General features: G+C 37.3%; 2 protein-coding genes across 2 annotated transcripts in view; one reads left to right on the top strand and one right to left on the bottom strand.

Annotated features, from left to right (window-relative positions):
* Positions 1–3,913: 3,913 nt before the first annotated feature.
* On the bottom strand, positions 3,914–15,409 carry LOC140160836 (protein SGT1 homolog). The gene is made up of 6 exons (XM_072184152.1): positions 15,163–15,409; positions 12,250–12,346; positions 11,234–11,344; positions 10,300–10,393; positions 7,569–7,753; positions 3,914–5,674 (listed from the first exon to the last, which is right to left on the bottom strand). Exons 1-6 carry the CDS (start codon positions 15,261–15,263, stop codon positions 5,567–5,569), a joined length of 696 nt encoding a protein of 231 aa, XP_072040253.1. The 5' UTR covers positions 15,264–15,409; the 3' UTR covers positions 3,914–5,566.
* Positions 15,410–15,648: 239 nt separating this feature from the next.
* Positions 15,649–19,302, top strand: part of LOC140160839 (nocturnin-like) — a 135,727-nt gene continuing 132,073 nt past the window's right edge. The window contains exon 1 of the mRNA XM_072184156.1: positions 15,649–15,887. The gene's annotated coding sequence lies outside the window, so the exon portion shown is untranslated. The remainder of the gene's footprint in view (positions 15,888–19,302) is intronic.

Here is a 19,302-nt window from a genome sequence, read left to right on the forward strand (position 1 = left end):
ATGGGTTGATAGTCAAGAACTATTTGCAAGATTTGGATGTGCTCTGTTCATTGAGGTACATTTGTCACTATTCACCCATGCTGCACTAGATATAGCAAATCAGTACAGGAAATTAAAATGGGAAAGATATCTTCTGTAGTAGGCTATACACTGATGTAAAAAAAACTTGAAATTGAATATTTTTGACATGAACTCATTTCCCTTATTTGTGTCGCATATTATTAGAAAACAGGCATGGCAGTTAGATATTGCATGATACTTTTACCTGTGCATGAAGTTTTTCTGCAGTCACATAGCATTGTCACTACATAATTTGTCGTCATACATTCCTATTTCATGTACACTTACATAAATTAAACTGGCTTCAATTTAAAACAAATTTAAACATCCACATTATTTACACCAAAATTTCCCTTACCAATGATGCAAGCAGAAAGCTGTCTGAGTAGTATGAAACAAGAAAATAAATCATACAATGTATATAATTTGTCATACCCATCTACAACATCACCAAGATTCTATAATATCTGGTTGCTCTACGAAAAAGGAATTACTATCAAAACCACTAATCTTTCCAATTAGCCCCTGCTGATACCCTATTATATAGCTTTCAACATGGTGTGAAAAGTGTGCCATAATAACATTATTACATAACAATTTTCTATCTTTTGGCTTGTCTACTGTGGATGATTATTGGGGTGGGCTTGCCCAGATGGGAGTGGATAAAGGGGGTACTAGTAATTGAATACATGAATACAAAAACCACCTAAGTCCATGCGAAGTTTTTTTGAGAGAAAAACCCGTGTATCATTTTAATTCCTTCAGTTAGATTTACCTGGTCAATATGATAAGTTTTACGTGCAAATGAGTGGATTAACCTGTATTAGGTATGACGATTAGCATTTCAGGGACGTCGTGGGGTTCATTTTCAATTTTGGACTTAGGTGGTTGTTTGAATCATATACAAAGACAACAATGTTAGAATGAGATTACCACTAGTAAGATAATACAAAATAAAGCACACAGGTATGTATAATGTTGATAAGCATTCTGCCATGTAATATAAACCACACACTTTCCTTTATTAAACCCATTTTTGTTCAAAAGTCATTCTCTAGCAATGAATGTGTTACAAGTGGACTTTTATACATACTGGATTTCAATCAATGTGTTACAAGACTCAAATCATGGAATTGGGTGATTCTTTCATACATGCTATTTTTCACATGCCCAATAGACACAGAGAATGAATTTGAGTTGTTCTTTCATGCATATGACAGGCCTATGTATAGCAACAATTTCCCATGCTTAACTCAATTTGGCCAAAGTATGGACTTAGGTGGTTTTTGTATTCATATATTCAATTACTAGTAATTGGTCCTAGATGAACATTCCTTTTTCATAGAGCAAGAGGACTATACATGTAAGCTAAAACTAAAGTAAGGCGACAAAAAGAAAGCTCTGCTCTAAGGGCCAGACTGACAGATGTTTTGGGGACAAAAATAGATTAATTTTGACTGAAAAAAATTGTGCAACATTCTTTCCAGATTTTAGAGACTAATTATTAAGGGTCATTCCAAAAAAATGCCTAACCGACTTATAGTGGGAATTCCAATTGAATGAACGCAGCTTTTAATAGCGTGACGAATTTTTGCGTACACTGCATGATGTACGCCAGCGTGTGCGACTGTGCGTGAGTAACGCGAAAGTGAATCCAACCATGCCAACGAACTCGTGATTGGTTAGCATTGTATCCAAGGTGGTGCGTTCGCGTTGTAGTTTGAAATACGCGATATACAATCGCGGTTGGATCGAGTACAGCTGTTGAAAGCTGCGTTCATTCAATTGGAATTCTTACTATAATTATGTGTACTTGAAAGGTCTCTTCGCCCATAGAACAAAGTCCTTTTTATTTTGTCGCCTAATTCTCCATTTGATGTATGACTGCAAGAAAGTCGTATGTGTAACTATATAGCTGCCTTGTGTTAGATTTAGATTTGGTCAAGCAAGATTAGACCTACCAATTGCATTTTCATACACTCTTAGAACCACATAGCCAATCAGAAAAGCCATTAGATAAATATGCGGAGTGCATTAAATATTGTATAATTGCATGGGCGCGCACTCCGCACATGTTTGCATCGCGCAGGATTTATTCATTTTCCTTGAGGGTTGGTGCATTTATATTTGTTCATATTTTCCAACATTTTCAGTGACAATTTTGTTATAAAATTAGCAAAAATCAGTTTTTCTTTTTTCTTCTTGTGTATGAATAGGTTAATAAATTGTACAAGGTTAATCATCTTATTCTCTTATTTCCATGCTTGTACTGAGATGTACTGAAATGTTGCTGCGTCTAATGCACTGCCCCCTTCGGGGCTTGTGCATTAGATGCATCAACATCTCAGTATGTGTGCAGTATTTTGTACAATTTCACTCTCAACAAGTAAGACACATTCATTAACCTATAAATATACACACATGACCACTAATCTTTTGGTAGAATTCAGTCTCAACTATTATTAACATCAATAGAATTGTTTCTTTTTATGAATAAGATATTGAATATATTTCAGCCAAAAAACAAAAATAAAGTTCTTAATTAACTGCTTCATTAGCACTTATTGAGGCACTCATATTGGCCTTTTTTTTTAACAACCAGGCTCATGAAGCCTCACTTATTTTCAATTTTCAAAGAGAATTTGAAGATAATTCCTAACAAACAGGCTATCACATAAAAGCTAAGACTCTGAACAATATCCCTGAGGCAAAGATTAAGTTGTGTAAAGGATCTATATTTTGTGAATGAAGTAATGTTATGTAATGGTTTCCTAAGAAAGTGAATGAAAGTTTGTTAACTCACCCCTGGATGTGAAAAGTGTGAAAAATTCGGCCAAAACCCTATCGTATGAAATGAACAAAATAATGATATATTCCAAAATAAACATCTTTAGGATAACAAAAAATGCAGCAGGAGTTCAGAGGATGTGATTTCCATGATCAGTCCACTTCTCAAGATTGCCTAAATCAACCCCTGTAGTAGCTGTATTTTTGTATTGTTCTTCTTAAAACTTTTACATACAAATGAACATGTGATTGGCAATAAGTACTGAAAAAAAAAAAAAGATAGCTGTTTCCAATAATTTTTGACACCATTTGTACCAGATCAGTCCATTTTCCAAGATACTTGTTCAGAGATATTTAACAATGGACAATAGACAAAGCATGTAATGCCCTTTGATTTCTATAGTTAACATGGTTATTAACATATGTATAGTATTATAGGCCTACATTATTTCATCAGATTTCTTATGTTAAATGCTGTCATTATGAATTTTTTTAATGACATTTAAGTTTCAATATCAATTCCAGGGTTTCATGTTAGCAAAACATAGATTTCTTCATATAGATGGAAAAGCTGAATGTTACACATTTGGTAGGTCTGATCCTGATTATGACCATTTGCAGTTTGAGTTTGAGATTGTTCATCACATGATTAAACTTAGTCCTGAAAGCATCTCAAAGTTAAGTGCTGCATATTTTAAACAGCAAAAGGCAGCTATTGCTCCTATATCTTTCTTGCACTCACATAATGAATTGTCTCTTTACATTACATTGGGGTATTGAGGCACACATGAAATTACAAGGCAATCACTAGTTGGCGTACCGACTGTGGGTTGGGGGGAATGGCAAAAATTTGCCATTGGATCGAGATAACAGGAATAAAGTTTTCAATGTGCCTCTTCCTTCCTTTTGGCTAGCTTGAATCAGACCAAAATCAACCTCATTTTTGGTCAATTCATCCCTTACTTTTCTCAAAAAGAGGTGAGATTTTTATAACACTGGAAACCTCAGACTATATAATGTTTATCTGCACAAAAAAACCACTTTTACTCAAATTTTGATCTCCAAATAGTTATCAATGAATTAGTCAACTAGTGGTGACCTTTTGGTTGCAGATGACTCGATTACTCAGCAATTCGAGTGATCTTCATAAAAACATGTTTTGAATACTTTGATACCTTAATTTCATGCTTAGTCGCATTCAGAAGGACATACATGTATCTTTGTTGCATATTGCCACAAAATACCATCTTTCAGTGTTATCACCTCATAAAGGAGTCACTTTTGGTTGTTCCAATTACCCGGTATATAGCACTCGGACATCAATGCAGAATTACACATTGACAGTAACACAACACAAATTTTTTTTTATAAAATACAAAAATGTGAAAATAAATATTTGAAGGAAAAAGTTGAATCTTCATATTCTCTGTTTCCTGGCTTTTCCTTCATTCCTTTCACTAACTCATTGCAGAAGCACTATAAATCGCATCATTTTGGAAAAGATTATTCCCCAAGAATTCCCATTACATGTACATACCATATCCATAGATTGATTATGGGCAACTTCACATGGACGGCAAGATCCACACCAATGTGCGCTACTCTGATGTGCATCAATGTGAACTTCTCTTACGCGTGCAGTCAGCATCGCAAATGCACTGTATACACATTTACAAGAAACATGCTCACTGCAGTAGACAGTTGTTATTATTGATGCGGATCCTGGAGTGCACATTATTGCACATTGATTCTAATCTCGCTTCCGTGAGGTGTCACCCAATATCACAAAGGCAAGTCAAAACGATTTATACCTATTTCTAAGCTATCCTTTTCCCCCTTGTAATTGGCATGCAAAGTATAATTTGCAATTTATACTCTGATCAGCTTGTAATAGGCGGGACTCATAACAAAATGGATTGATACAGAATGGCGTACACACAGCTAGGTGCAGCACCTACGCGAACTGCGCTTTGCATTTTGCGTGAATGATGCGTGCTTTTGTGAATTTATGCATGCGTAAGTTGGAACTTTATTGACTCGCGCAGTAACATAAACCGAATAATTCCCGCCTATTAAGAGCTGATCAAAGTATAGTAATTTATTGACACATAATAAATTTAGTCATTTTAGTGGTATTTGTCAAGGTGTCCAACTGCTCTTCCTGTAAAAAGAACTAGGTGACGCGTTGCTACGCAGCTTGACCAGCGAATGAGGTGCCAATGTGATGATGACATGATTCAATTAGCCCATCAAAACACCACTTCCGTATTTATATGCTATAACCAGCTCAAAATCAGCCGACTGCTATAAGATCCTTACCTAAAACTCTAGCAAAACCATTCTCTTTGCAGGTTGGCTGCCTGATGAACTGAAGACCACTATTGACCCTGGTCGAGTTTTCACAACTTAGGAATGAAAATCATTTTAACGCTCTCTGATTAGGTACTATCTGTTTATAATCAAGACTGATCAACAGATTGTTTTGGGCTATTGCAGCTGAAATCCATACACACCCCATATGGAAGATTTAACCCTAATCTCCCACACAGGGGGTGTAGATTTCAAATGGAATCACCCATTCAGGACAAGTAACCCCATTTGAAATTCACACTCCCTGTGTGGAATATTAAGGTCATGTCTTTCATATAAGTGGTAATGGATTTCAGCTGAATAACCCAATTTTCCCAGTACATTCTCATAATATTGTTGGTTTGGTTTTTCAAATTTCATATTGTTTGTACTCCATTCCATCCGGTGGTTTAATGTCCGTTTTCTTTTTCTCAATGTCGTCCCAATTTGTGCTGAGTACAGTGCCGCCAGATTCTTGCTGTAAGGGGGAGAAACAAATAAAACACATCATTGTTAATAAACATAAGTCACACCTTATAAACCATTATTGGAATTTTGACCTTTCTGATTATAACTCAAGAAAGGTATGTCACAGATAAGTCAAACTATACTTTTTTTTTCTGAATCGTCATGACTAGAGAAATACATGGACATAGTTTTTGACAAAATCTGAGCAATTTTGAAATTTGAACCCTGTTGTATGAAATTTGATCCCTGTTGACCCTAGGGACATTTTTTATGCCTCCACCGCGAGGCATACTGTTTTTGCACTGTCCGTCCTTCCGTCCGTCCGGATGCTGTATCTCGGGCATGGATGGGCGGATTGACTTCATATTTTCAGGATAGGTGGGTCATGGTCAAAAACTCTGGATACTTTTTTTTGGGTGAGGTTCAAGGTCATATACTGAGGTCAAAGGTCATTTGAGGTCAAACAAAGGTAAACTTGTAAATTGGGTCTCATATGAACAGTTCAAATCCTATTGCAACCAAACTTGAATCATAGTTGCGCTTTGGGAACCCTCATATATTGGTGGTGATATAAGGTCATATACTGAGGTCAAAGGGCATTTGAGGTCAACTTGTAAAATATCATTATTTTGAGACTTTCGGTTAAAATTTGGTCTCATGTGAACAGTTTAAATCCTAATGCAACCAATCTTGGGTCATAGCTACACTATGGAAACCCTAATTTATTTATCGGGGGAGCTTTTTTTATACTTTGTTGCATGTAGTCCTACAGGGGGGCCCTTTTTCCTTATTTACCTCTTTTCTCAGAGACTAGGTGTTGCATGTTCCACAAACTTGGTGGGTGGGTTCATCTTGACCCCAGGCAGAACAAGTTTGTATTGGTTAGTGGGTCAAGGTCACATGAGGTCATCCAGGGGTCATCTGAAGAAAAATAAGCAAAAACTGTCATATGGACATGAAACGTGGTAGGTACAGTCAACATTTAGAACCAAATTTTTGGAAGGTAATTTTGGGGTCATCTGGGGCCACCCAGGGGTCATATTAGTAATAACTGAGGTATGGGCATGAAACGTGGTGGGTATGATCAATATTTAGAGACAAATTTTTGGAAGGTCATCTGGGGTCACCCAGGGGTCAACTGAGGTCAAATTAGTAATAACTGTGGTATGGGCATTACACTTGGTGGGTACAGTCAACATATAGAGCCAAATTTTTGGAAGGTCATTTTGAGGTCATCTGGGGTCATCTGAGGTCAAACTAGTAAAAACTGTTGAATGGGCATGAAATTTGGTGGGTACAGTCAACATTTAAAGCCAAATTTTTGGAAGGTCATTTCAGGGTCATCAGAGGTCATCCACGGATCATCTGAGGTCAAATTACTACAAACTGTCGTATGGGCAGGAAACTTGGTGGGAACAGTCAATATATAGAGCCAAATTTTTGGAAGGTCTTTTGGGGTCACCAGGGGTTATCTGAGGTCAAATTAGTAAAAACTGTTGTATGGGCATAAAACTTGGTGGGTACAGTCACCATCAGCCAGGTAATCGTGACAGCCGAGTCATCCAGGTGTCACCTGATGTCAAATTCAGTCTGCCCTTGAGGCTTGAAACTTTGTATCAACTTTTGAGTGCCACATTGCTCCCTTTGGTGGAGGCATCACGGTCGACGCTGTGCGTCGAAAACCGCGACATCCGAGAACCCCGGTCCATCTAGTTATTTGTTAACATAGCTTATCAATTATCATTTTCTAAACATATTTACTGATCTACAGATGTTGATTAGAAGTTGATTTCCGAGGGTGCACGATAGCCAACTCAACTATTATTTTGAGTCATGCAAAGACATGCATAAGTTATATTAATAATGGTTTCTGTAATAACTTTGCACAAATTTGGCCAACTTACAAATGATTTATTCATGGCTTTCTTCACCTCGTCGTTACCGTCCAGATATATTTTTTGGAATAGGTCGTTGACGGCTGCATCGCCTTCTTTCTTATCTTCTTGTTCCATCTTGTCTACATCCTTGGCAACCTTGTCCCAGTTTCTTGTGTAGTGACTTGATGATGGGTATTTATGGGCACTGCTGTCTGAAAGAACCAAACACCATGTAATGCACACTATTATTGTCATAATGTATGTGTTCCACTAATATTTCAATCCTAATAATTAAAGGCCCATTCTGGACGATCGTAAAAATTATCAAAATTCAGATTTTGGTACCTTTGTCATTCACGGTTGTTTGATGGGATCATTTATTAGTTTTTCAAACAAAACATAATGTACATCCAAATTTTAGGCTTAAACAGCTTAAAGCGATATCATGATAAGGTATACAGATGCTTTTGAGTTATTTGCAACTTTTATTTCCCCTCTTTTACAAAATTATTCACTTTTATAGCATTTTTTAAAGCTTTTTCGGATATAAAATGTGCCTATTAATGACAAAATTGGTGGCGCTATTTAGTTACTGAAAATTACTCTTTCAAGCTTTTAATACAAATAATTCCTTTTATAGTTTGATAAAATATGTTTATAAAATTTCCTTGTTGCTTGTTTCAACTATTCCAGCTGTTTTATTGGCAGTATTAATCACCTACCTCTTGCAAATACAGAAATATGATTTAGGATAAATAGCGCCATCTATAGTTTGCATTTAGTTAATAATGAAGCCAATTCTATATACATCAAACAACCGTGCATTGTCATAGATTTGCTAATACAGCCTGCTAGTGATTCAGCTGAAAGCCGTGTATTTAAGACAAGGCGGTTCTCGAACCACGAGTCTCGCCTGCTTTCGCGACCGCTTGCTTTTGTAATTGCCTGCTTATGCGATGAACCTTGTAATGGAAGTGTTATGGCGATATGGAAAAAAGTGAATGTTAATTATAATTATTTGGAATTCCTGCATCAAGTGCCCATACAACAGTGTTTACTAATTTGACCTCAGATGACCCCTGGTGACCCTGAAATGACCTTCTAAAAATTTGGCTTTAGATGTTGATTGTACCCACCAAGTTTCATGGCCATACGACAGTTTTTACTAATTTGACCTCAGATGACCTCTGGTGACCCCAAAATGACTTCCCAAAAAGTTGCCTTTATAGGTTGACTGTACTCACCAAGTATAGTGCCCATACAACAGTTTTTACTAATTTGACCTCAGGTGACCCCTGGTGACCTTGAAATGACCTTCCAAAAATTTGGCTTTAAATGTTGACTGTACCCACCAAGTTTTATGCCCATACGACGGTTTTTACTAATGTGACCTCAGATGACCTCTGGTGACCTTTAAATGACCTTCCAAAAATTTGGCTTTAAATGTTGACTGTACCCTTCAAGTTTCATGCCCATACGACAGTTTTTACTAATTTGACCTCAGATGACCCCTGGTGACCTTGAAATGACCGTCCAAAAATTTGGCTTTAAATCTTGACTGCACCCACCAAGTTTCATGGCCATACGACAGTTTTTACTAATTTTTCCTCAGATGACCCCTGACCTTGAAATGACCTTCCACTTTGAATATTGACCGCACCCACCAAGTTTCATGGCCATACGACAGTTTTTACTAATTTGACCTCAGATGACCCCAAGATGCACCCACCCACCAAGTTTGAGGAATGTGCGACTCCTAATCTCCGAGAAAATAGGCGGAAGGCAAACTTTAACCAAATTTGTCACATACACACACACGCCCCACACATACACACATACATACGGAAAAGTGATTATATAGTCTCCTGCCTTATCAGGCGAGACAACAAAATAAAAGACATTTACATGAATCTGTAATTTATATACTGACGGTATATAAATTAGCTACATACATTTGAATGGGGCTTCAACTTTGTCAATACTGCTGTATCCTTTGTTTTTGACCAAATTTCCCATCCTAAAAATACCAAATGACAATTTGAATTACTTACTCTTCCCTTTAAAGTAATTAATAAACAATTTTATTTTTTACACTTGCACTGGGATCACTGAATGGGACTGAATGTAACTACAGCACCAAAGCCTTGATTTTGTATGACTTTTACCATTATCCCAATGAGCAAATCACTGAACAGACCTTTAATGTCTGATTATAGCGTGCAATGATTAGGGCCGGCGTCGGCACCGTTTTTTGATGTCGACATGTCAACATATTTCGTATCTTGACCAGTGTGTCGACATACATTTGGGTTCCAAAAAAATGATTTTCATGATTTTAGGAATATTTTAAAAATTTTAACCTAAAAATGTCTAGAAACACCATCGGCAATTTCAGCGAATTTCCAAGATGGCTGTCTTCATATTGAGCATGTAGCGATAAAGTGTACAATTTACACCGGAAAACAAGGCAAAATACTGCCAAAAGTATGACCCCTGAAGGCAAATAACATGAAAAATTGGCGAAATAGTAGGTAAAAGATAAGATTTGGCATTGCATTTTGTTGAAAATATATTGGAAATGGCCAATATTTTGAGTGAAAATGAGCTTGCCTGACAAAGTTTTACTGGGCCATTGCCTTAGCACAATGTCGCCATGGACGAAGTCGATATGTTGACATAATTCACTTTGTCGACAGGATTCCGACAGAGGACCTGTCGACGCCGGCCTTAGCGTGCAATTATATGTTCAAATTCTCACCTGTTGTAGCGGCAGCTGCTTTGGATGCAAGGGGATCATCCCCTTCTAGTTTATTCCATCTCAAACCTTCTGCTTTCTTCATTTTCAATTCAATCTATGACACATCAAATCAAGAAAAGAAAATAGTTGTTGCATTATCTGAAGTTATGAACTCAAACACCTGGACACCGTGACTTTATCAACAATAGTTTTAAATGAAAGCACTCCGGTGAGTGTACCAAGTTTGAGTAGCGTAGAAGTTAAATTTTGCTTTCTATTTATATTTACCGCTACATATGAATTTCATATGTAGCGGTAAATATAAATAGAAAGCAAAATTTAACTTCTACGCTACTCAAACTTGGTACACTCACCGGAGTGCTTTCATTTAAAACTATTGTTGATAAAGTCTTTATCAACAATAGTAATTGAATATACATCATTGTAGGATAAGACTTTTGAGTACAAAATTAGTTCAATTTTCTCAAACCTGTTTTTTTTGGCATATTTTTAATGTTTACACATGTCCCTACTTACTGCTGTACACCTAAATGGAATCAGCCAAATTTGTTGGGTTTAAAGGTCAAACGAGCCATTTGGACATAATTATGATACATGGTGCCTTAACAGTTCTACATTTTGAACTAAGGGCGTTTGACTCATGATCACAAGGTTGCAGTTGAACCTGTCAGGGACAATGTATTGTGTCCTTCATTGTGCTAAGACACTTGTATTGCTTGTACCACTCAACAAAGTTGCACAATGGGGAGCTGTTAGGGGTTGTTGATTACCAAATAGTGCACACGTTTAATATTCTAGTGTTAGCGAAATAAATGTTAAGCCCTTTGATCATGTTGAAATGGCGACACACCTTCATATCAAACTTTGCTGATCCCAGATGCATCTTAAAATTTCACCCCAAATAATATACCGTACTTGACTACATTTTGTTTACCTTGCTTCCTAGTACTTTTGTGATACTCTTGTCTGGAACGATGGGGTGAGCTAGGTCCAACTCTAAACTGAATTCGCTGCTGGATCCTGGCAATTTCACTGTTGCACTCACCTGTAAGAAGCAAAGTTTTTAATATGTTACTTTATATAGAAAAAGCTCAGCTGCTTCATCATTACTCCTGGTTCTTGTAAAATCCCAGAGAACCATAAGCAATGTGTACTTGAACTTTTTTAGAGTCATTGTTGTTGTTTGCTGCATGATAAAATTGGTTGCTAAGGCAATCTTAATTTTATAGTTTGTCTCAAAGCCCCGGCGCGCATTAGTAAAATCACCCACTTTTTGTATGTTATTCCAGCTGGATTGAGTAAATTTCATTTTTTTTGGCATTAAAATGCAAATTTGCTCCCATTCCGGTCAGTGGGTAGCACGAGGTACTCACACCTCCGTCATTATAATTTCCACACGCAGCCTATGGAAGGAACAACTATGGCCATGATGTTTCGGGCTTGTCAGCGAGATGACTTGGAAATTGTGCCCTCATTAGAAATTTTGCCCGGAACGCCGCTGATGAGTTTTCAGTACTAAGGGCTCATATTGAAATTCCCTTACACCTTAGGAAGGTTTGGCCATCCTGCAGCTTTCCTGTGCTAGCCTTCTTTTGTTAAAATCCTGTGTGATTATAACACTGCAATTAGCCACTTAAATTAGGAGGCGCGCTTTCCTGGGTTGTGCGATGAGCCGTAGTCAGAGTAAATCTTCCCATTCGTCATTGAACAATTCAAAAGGCAGGGTGTATCACTGATGCATATAATCCATCCGTTTTATGACCGAGCTTTCCTGAGGCGCATGCGCTTAGCGAGGGAATCCTGCCTTCTTTCTGTGTGAAAACGTGGTAGGGTATTTCAATATGAGCCCTAAGCACATGTAACAGCATTTGCATAATACTATGGGCCATGCATATTTTTCTTTATGAAATTTGGGTCACTGACAAAAAAGTTTGGGAAGCCCTGACTTACTGCTCGCTCAGTGTAATCCACCTTGACCTCATCTTTATTTGCTTTCTTGATCATGATAGCGATCACAACTTGGGTGTCAGTCTGGTACCAATCATATCTATACATTGCACACACAAAAAGAAACAATTTCCTGTAAACATGCTTTAAATATGAATGTAAAAAGATTAAGGAGTCAAACCTACATTTTTACAGTGACAGAGTGCCCATGGGTCTCTCTTTCGTTAGCAATTAGGCCAGACGCCACTGTGGGGGGATTGCCACACCTCCTCCACAGAGAGTCTGTTACCTTCCCAGGTCTTAGTACACTGATAACTAGTCGATAATCAGAGCTACAATTATTTAGGCCTACATTCAGTACATTGGAAGTTTACAAAAATTTTAACGCAAAATCAGTGAATACATGATGTACATGTACGGTACCTGAAATTTAGGGGCTGTGCAATAATTATGTGTACCCCTGGGGTGGTGAATTCTCAAAGCGGTCTGCCAAAATTCGCTCCCCCCCCCCCCCTTTGGCCGTGCCAAAAAAACTTTGCCCTCCCCTTTTGACGTGCCAAATAAGCTTTGCCCCCCCCTTTTGACGTGCCAAAAATCTTGCCCCCCCTTTACACACCAAGATTTTTGGGAACCCGAATTTAAAACCTTAAATTGTCTTATCATATAATGCGAGCAGGAAATTTTGCATATCATGTTCCTAAAGTTTTCCTATAACTTTTTAGGCCGTATATAAAAAATGGTACCCAAAATATCTGTGCCAAAAATCGCTTGTAAAAACCCCCCTTTTGAACTGTCAAAATCGCTTGTTCCCCCCTTTTGACTTGCCAAAAATGCTTCCCCCCTTTTGGCCTGCCAAAAATCTTTGCCCCCCCTCTATGATTCACCACCCCGAGGTACATGTACACATAAAATTGCACCACCCCTAGGCTAGGGCTCTCAACAAACAGGTAATTTTAGGTACCCGATTGAACTGTCGGGCGGGAATCCGGGTACCAATAACGTAGAAAAAAAATAATACAATTTTTTACAAAAATTTAAAAAAAGAAGAAATTATAAAATATAGGGATACATGCCAGGTGAATTCAAATTTGCCATCAAACTGCATCATTTTATCAAATTAAAGCCCTTGAGTAAAGAAAGACAAACTGAAAACCTTTTTGTCATAGCACTTTCCGTGAAAAGTTACATCTTGTCAAAGATTGACTTTCATCAAAAAGATTCTGCTGGCAAAATTCCCCAAAACGGCATTTCGGGGGTGTTTCTAGATCTTATGCCCCTAAGGGTACTCAAGTTTGGTTTTGGTAGGGACGTGCATTGAGATTTTGGAAGTAGACCCATAAATATACCAATTTTTCAAGAAATTTGGACCCATTGATATACCAAAAGTCAAAATTTTCGGCCGAATTTACCCGAAATTGTCTTAGTTTTTTGAAAATTTTGGCCAGATTAAAGAAAAATTGGGCTGTTTTCCGAAAAAATTGAGAAAATTTTGAAAAAAGGACCCATTCATATACCAAAATAGGCTTTGAAAAAGGGGTCATTGATACATGTATACCAGAAGGCTGAAATGCTACCCATGTTTGACCGTTTGCGGCACGTCCCCGTATGGTCATTTGTACTGAGTACCCCCCCCGGGCTTATGCCCCAGCATACTTTCCTGCGGCAGGGCGTTTCAACCAATGACAAGCCTTAATTGCGTCCACTTGTCTGCAATGCCCGTGCGCCACGCCACTCAGCGGCAAGCGGCAGGGTAGTATGAAACCAGCTTTATGATAGCAGCTTTTTTAATGGAACTGCTATCAAAATCCCTCTAAAATTCCATGTGCGATTGTCTCATCACCATAAAAAATCATATTTGAGTCAAGAAAACATATTTATGTAGGTTTCCTTGACCTACCTGTTCTTTTAAATTTAAACACCCCCGTAATGCTGTTTTGGGGAATTTTGCTAGCAGCATCTTTTTGATGAAAGTCGATCTTTGAAAAGATGAACACAGACATGACGGAAAGTGCTATGACAAAAAGGTTTTCAGTTTTGGCTTTCTTTACTCAAGGCAGGCCGCGACAAATTGCCTGTCCGATAGCCCGGGCAATCAAATTTTTTGTCGGGCAACTAAAACTCTGAAGAGCTGTGCCCGATCGGGCAAGACTAAAATAAAACCAATTAAAGCTTGATGATGCAAAAAGGAGTATTTCTGTCAAACCTGGCGTGTTCACAGAAGTAAAAAACAGTCGAAACCAAGTAGAAAACTTCTTGAAACGGCCCTCAAATTTTTCCGATGCTACATGTAGCACTCATATCCATACCAGACATATATGCTAATGAAATGACGTTCGTGACGTATTGGTTGTAAACTATAGTTTAGCCAATTATAGAAACTGTTTCGTGCATAATGAGTTTTTGTGATGTCAATGACCATTTTTGCATATGTACATCAAGAATGAGACGTGTTAGTGGTTGGCAAAATACGTAAATCGCCGTGACTTTACTGACAAAATTTCACATAAAATGCACATTTTTTCCACAAGAAACAAACAGTATTGAATGCATATATGAAATGTTTATTTTTATAGTGGTTTCATGAATACTCATTTATGTATTAACTTAACCGAGAAAGTATCGGCTTTCCGCAAGAATGAAACTGCCAAATTTGACGTACTTACGACTACGAGTTACATGCACTGCATGATGCGACTTTGCTGACAATTGTTGCCGGGAATATGGGTAATTTTCGGGCAACCAATTTTTGACTATTGCCTGCCCGATCGGGCAAGCTAAAAATAAAATTTGTCGCGCCTGACTCAAGGGCTTTAATTTGATATATAAAATGATGCAGTTTGATGGCAAATTTAAATTCACCTGGCATACCTAGTGACTAGTTGAGTGAGTGATTGTCACTTTTAAATTTAAGCTTACCTCTTTTGCAGCACTGCAGGCATTGCTGTTTCTGTTTTGGAATTTTCCGATGCACCTGTTGCCGCGTCTCCTTTCACTTCGGTTTCTGTTGACGGCTCCATTGTTATGTTCAAAATTCTTTACCGTCTATTTTTAACGTACTTCAACTTGTTCACATGCACCTTGCATTGCACGAGCACAACTATCTTTTTCCAGAGCTTTCTGCACGACGAAATCGAAGAGGTCACGGGGAATACCCGATGAACTTTCATCTTTGACATGTGTTGAGGTAATCAATTACGTAATTTATGTGGTTTTAACTTAGTGAAAAAAATAAATAAAATAAATTAAATTTCTTCTGTTTTTACTGTAATTATCAACGTAATAATGCTTTATTTTATTTAGAACATACATCATTAAATATATAATTCACAAAATATAATAAATATGGTTTAATTAATAGTGTTAATTAATTTTTTTGAGAAACAAATAAGTCTTTATAGAAACAATGATGCCCTTGTGCATGTACAATGCCGGTGCTGGCAAACGTACATTCTCCCACCTGCTTACCAATTTACCATTGGCATTGCTTACGTCAGGGAGATAAGCTTACGTTTTGTCCAATCATTTCCTACAGAATCTGATGACAGAATCAGTCTTGACAAACGTTTACCAAAGAAACGTTAACAAAGTGTGGGTTCAAAGAATCTAAGTGGTTGCAGATTTCTCACCTGACTTTTAAATCGGTAAGACTATAATACTAATAGTAAGTCTAAAAAAGTATTTAGTATTCAAAATTTAAATTTTGATCATCATGATGATGATCCCCTAAATCATTATTTTATAATCAAATTAAGTATTTCTTGGCCAAACTGGAACACTGTGAAAGTTAGTGGTTCCGCGAATATAGCATGGTACAGAAGAAAGTGCAGTGTACACGTACACGTGCCTTACACTGCTGTGTACAGTGTACAAAATCATACAAATTAAGAAAAAAAGTCAGGTTATCCGGCGGATGACCAGTCCAGGTCATAAAATCTGGTCATCCGCCAGAGTTTTTGGTGATCCGTATATATTCGCCAAAATTGGGATTTTAAAATATCATAAAGTTAAATAAAAGTACTCAAAATAAAAGAAAAGACACAAATCAATACAAAATCCAGTGTCATAAGATTCTAAAATTCTAAAAAAGTTTTTGGCTGATGTCAAATCCTCATCATCATCATCACAGGCGCCGCTAATCCCGCTATTGCACCCAAAGTAGGTATCCCAGGCAAACCTTAGTTAACACATTTGCTAGTCAGCCAAATTCGCCGACAATGTCAATGCATATTTACATTGAAATTTAAAACAACTGGCCGAAGAAAGAAACCTACATAAATATGTTTTCTATACTTCACTTGACCCAAATACATGTATATGATTTTTTATGGTGATAAGACAATCGCACATGGAATTTTAGAGGGATTTTGATAGCAGTTCCATTAAAAAAAACTGGTATCATAATGAGACTAAGATCTAGAAACACCCCCGAAATGCTGTTTTGAGGAATTTTGCTAGCTGAATCTTTTTGATGAAAGTCAATCTTTGACAAGATGTAACTTTGCTACGGAAAGTGCTCTGAAAAAAAGGTTTTCAGTTTTGGCTTTGTTTACTCAAGGGCTTTAATTTGATATATAAAATGATGCAGTTTGATGGCAAATTTGAATTCACCTAGCATACCTACACAAAGCCACAGTACTAGTCATGCTAGTTTGGACTGAAAGAAGGCCACACAGCGCACACTCGAGCCCTTAACTAATTATGTGGGGATGTACGTGGTGGTTTGAAACTTCAAAGCTTTGAGGAGTACGAACCAGTGGCGTAGCCAGTGGGGGGGCCGGTGCCCCCCGCTCGCCATGGCTGTCGGTTCATGTAAGGCCGTCGGTAGACGTAAGGCGTTGGTGAAAAAAAAAAAATTTGGTTAGGCCCATGAAAGTCAATTCCAAGTTTATCGTCACTTTTTTTTTCCAGGTTGGTGAGGTGACTTTTTCATTTTTCATTTTTCATTATTTTATCAGATTTCATTATTGACCTAGTAAAATGCGTGTTTATTTAAAGCAAAATGGTAATAAATGCGACGAAGAAATTTTAACGAAAGGTAGAGACTAGAAAAGTCAGAAAAAAAAACCTGGTTTTGCTTCCAAGTTATGAATTTATATGTTTTACAAACAAAAATATATGTTTTCAATTGCTAAAACTGGTGAAACACTGATACTTTGACAATAATTAATTATTTTGGCATTTTTGAAAATTTGACATGGGTATTTTTGGTTTCCAAAAAGTGACGCGAGCGGGGGACGATAAACTCGGAATCGACTTTCATGCGCCTTAACTATAGACTATTTTTTACCCAGGGTGACAGAAAAAAAGGGATAATTCAAATCATGCAAAAAAATTTGGGGTCAACAAATCACAACTTCCGTCGGCAAAAAATATTTCCGTCGGTACATTTACAAGTTGTGCCCCCTCTGTTCCAAAATCCTGGCTACGCCACTGGTACGAACTACATGTATGAAGACTAGACAGAACTGGAAAGCAATGTGATTTTTCGTAAGCTTTTAAATAAAATATCTGGACTAAATCATTTTTATACTGCATGAAGGTGAAAAAAGTACTAGTGTGGGTGTCTGACGGATAACCTGCAGTGAATTTCTGGTTATCCGTCGGCAAATCTGGGTGTCAGGACTACCGGATTACCACTTAATTTGTACACTGGCTGTATACATGCTTTATACACTATCATGGACGCAATGCGCATGTTCCAGTTTGGCCAAGTCAAGTAATACTTAAAGCCTTACATGTTAATGTACGATCTTTTTTCAGAATATACCTTTATTTTTTTCAAAACCGATTTTTTTTTGTGGCATATTTGTAATTTACTTACACATGTTCCAAATTAGATATATGAGTAAACTGTCCAATTCACCCTATTTGTAATAAAACAGGATGATTTTCTGTTGGTCCGACATATTATCATAATTTTCAGATTATGATAATATGTCTGAAAGATCGCAAATCGTAGTTTCCTACGAGCCCCACATGTGGAGGGAGCGTAACCAAAACTGGCTGCGTAAGAGACTAACTCTGAGGCCAAATCCAAAAAGTGCGAGATATTCCGAGTGATAAAAGTGAAGTTTATGATGTTGTTTCTTTGCAAATTGCAAATTCCCAATGTTTTTCGCATCCAAATGTATTGGGAACTTTCATAATGATTGCAGATTAGGGCCTATAAAAGATTTTTTTTTTGGTTTTGTAGTGTCCCTGGACCTAGACCTAAAGGCTAGGATCATTCATGGTTGACCTAAAAAAATATGAATTTTGCACGGTGTTTTGTGTTTTTGTGTTGAAAATTGATACTTTGTTTTTATTTATTTTTATTTCAGACATATTTAAAGAGGGTAGCCAAGATCAGTGGTCCAGCACTGCTTTACACAAGGGCCCTCTCGTTTCATGTCATACTCTATTAATGATATCAAAATGCATTCAAATTTACGACTTCCGTCATATATTGGAAAAAACGGGGCACACAGAGGCAGCCGAACCGTGAACTCATGTCGCAGTTTGAGTTTCAAAGGTTCACCATGCATTCACAAAAGTACTCACATGTTCAGTTTTGTGATATAAGGTGACTTATATAATAGATAATTAATAACTAATAGTCACCTCGTCCCTTTTTCAAAATCTTCAACAGGAAACTAATAATCAAGTGCGAAGGGCCTAACCCTTAAAAATAACACTATGAAGACTGGACTGCATCTCTTTTCTTCATTAAAATTTAAATCTGCATTTCACAGCAAAAAAAATGAAATTTATTCGCCACCATGACCACCGTGTTATCTCTATGAGACATTAATTTTTGTTATGGTGACGATCGCTACGGTCACAAATTTAGTTATTTTACAGTCTTCAAATGTACCCAAAATGTTCACAATGCACCAAATATGTTTTGTAAATACTCTTATTTTCATGTGAGGAACGGTAAAAGAAGTGATATTTTGTTAATAAAATTCGATACTGTGACTACCCTGGACCAGATAGGCTCCGGAAAAGGCCAGTGGAATTTGGAAATCGTAGTGACGGAGGTGTGCGTACCTCGGGCTACCCATGCATGGGATGCGA

Source organism: Amphiura filiformis, chromosome 9 (genome assembly GCF_039555335.1).
Source record: "Amphiura filiformis chromosome 9, Afil_fr2py, whole genome shotgun sequence".
NCBI classification, from domain to species: Eukaryota; Metazoa; Echinodermata; class Ophiuroidea; order Amphilepidida; family Amphiuridae; genus Amphiura; species Amphiura filiformis.

What these genes read in the sequence shown, in the direction of transcription:
- LOC140160836 (XM_072184152.1), bottom strand. Translation starts at nt 15,263, where the DNA reads ATGGAGCCGTCAACAGAAACCGAAGTGAAAGGAGACGCGGCAACAGGT. An exon ending in CCTGCAGTGCTGCAAAAGAG is followed by an intron (nt 12,347 to 15,162) that starts GTAAGCTTAAAT and finishes TGCAATGTATAG; the next exon opens with ATATGATTGGTACCAGACTG. An exon ending in CAAAAGTACTAGGAAGCAAG is followed by an intron (nt 10,394 to 11,233) that starts GTAAACAAAATG and finishes GATGTGTCATAG; the next exon opens with ATTGAATTGAAAATGAAGAA.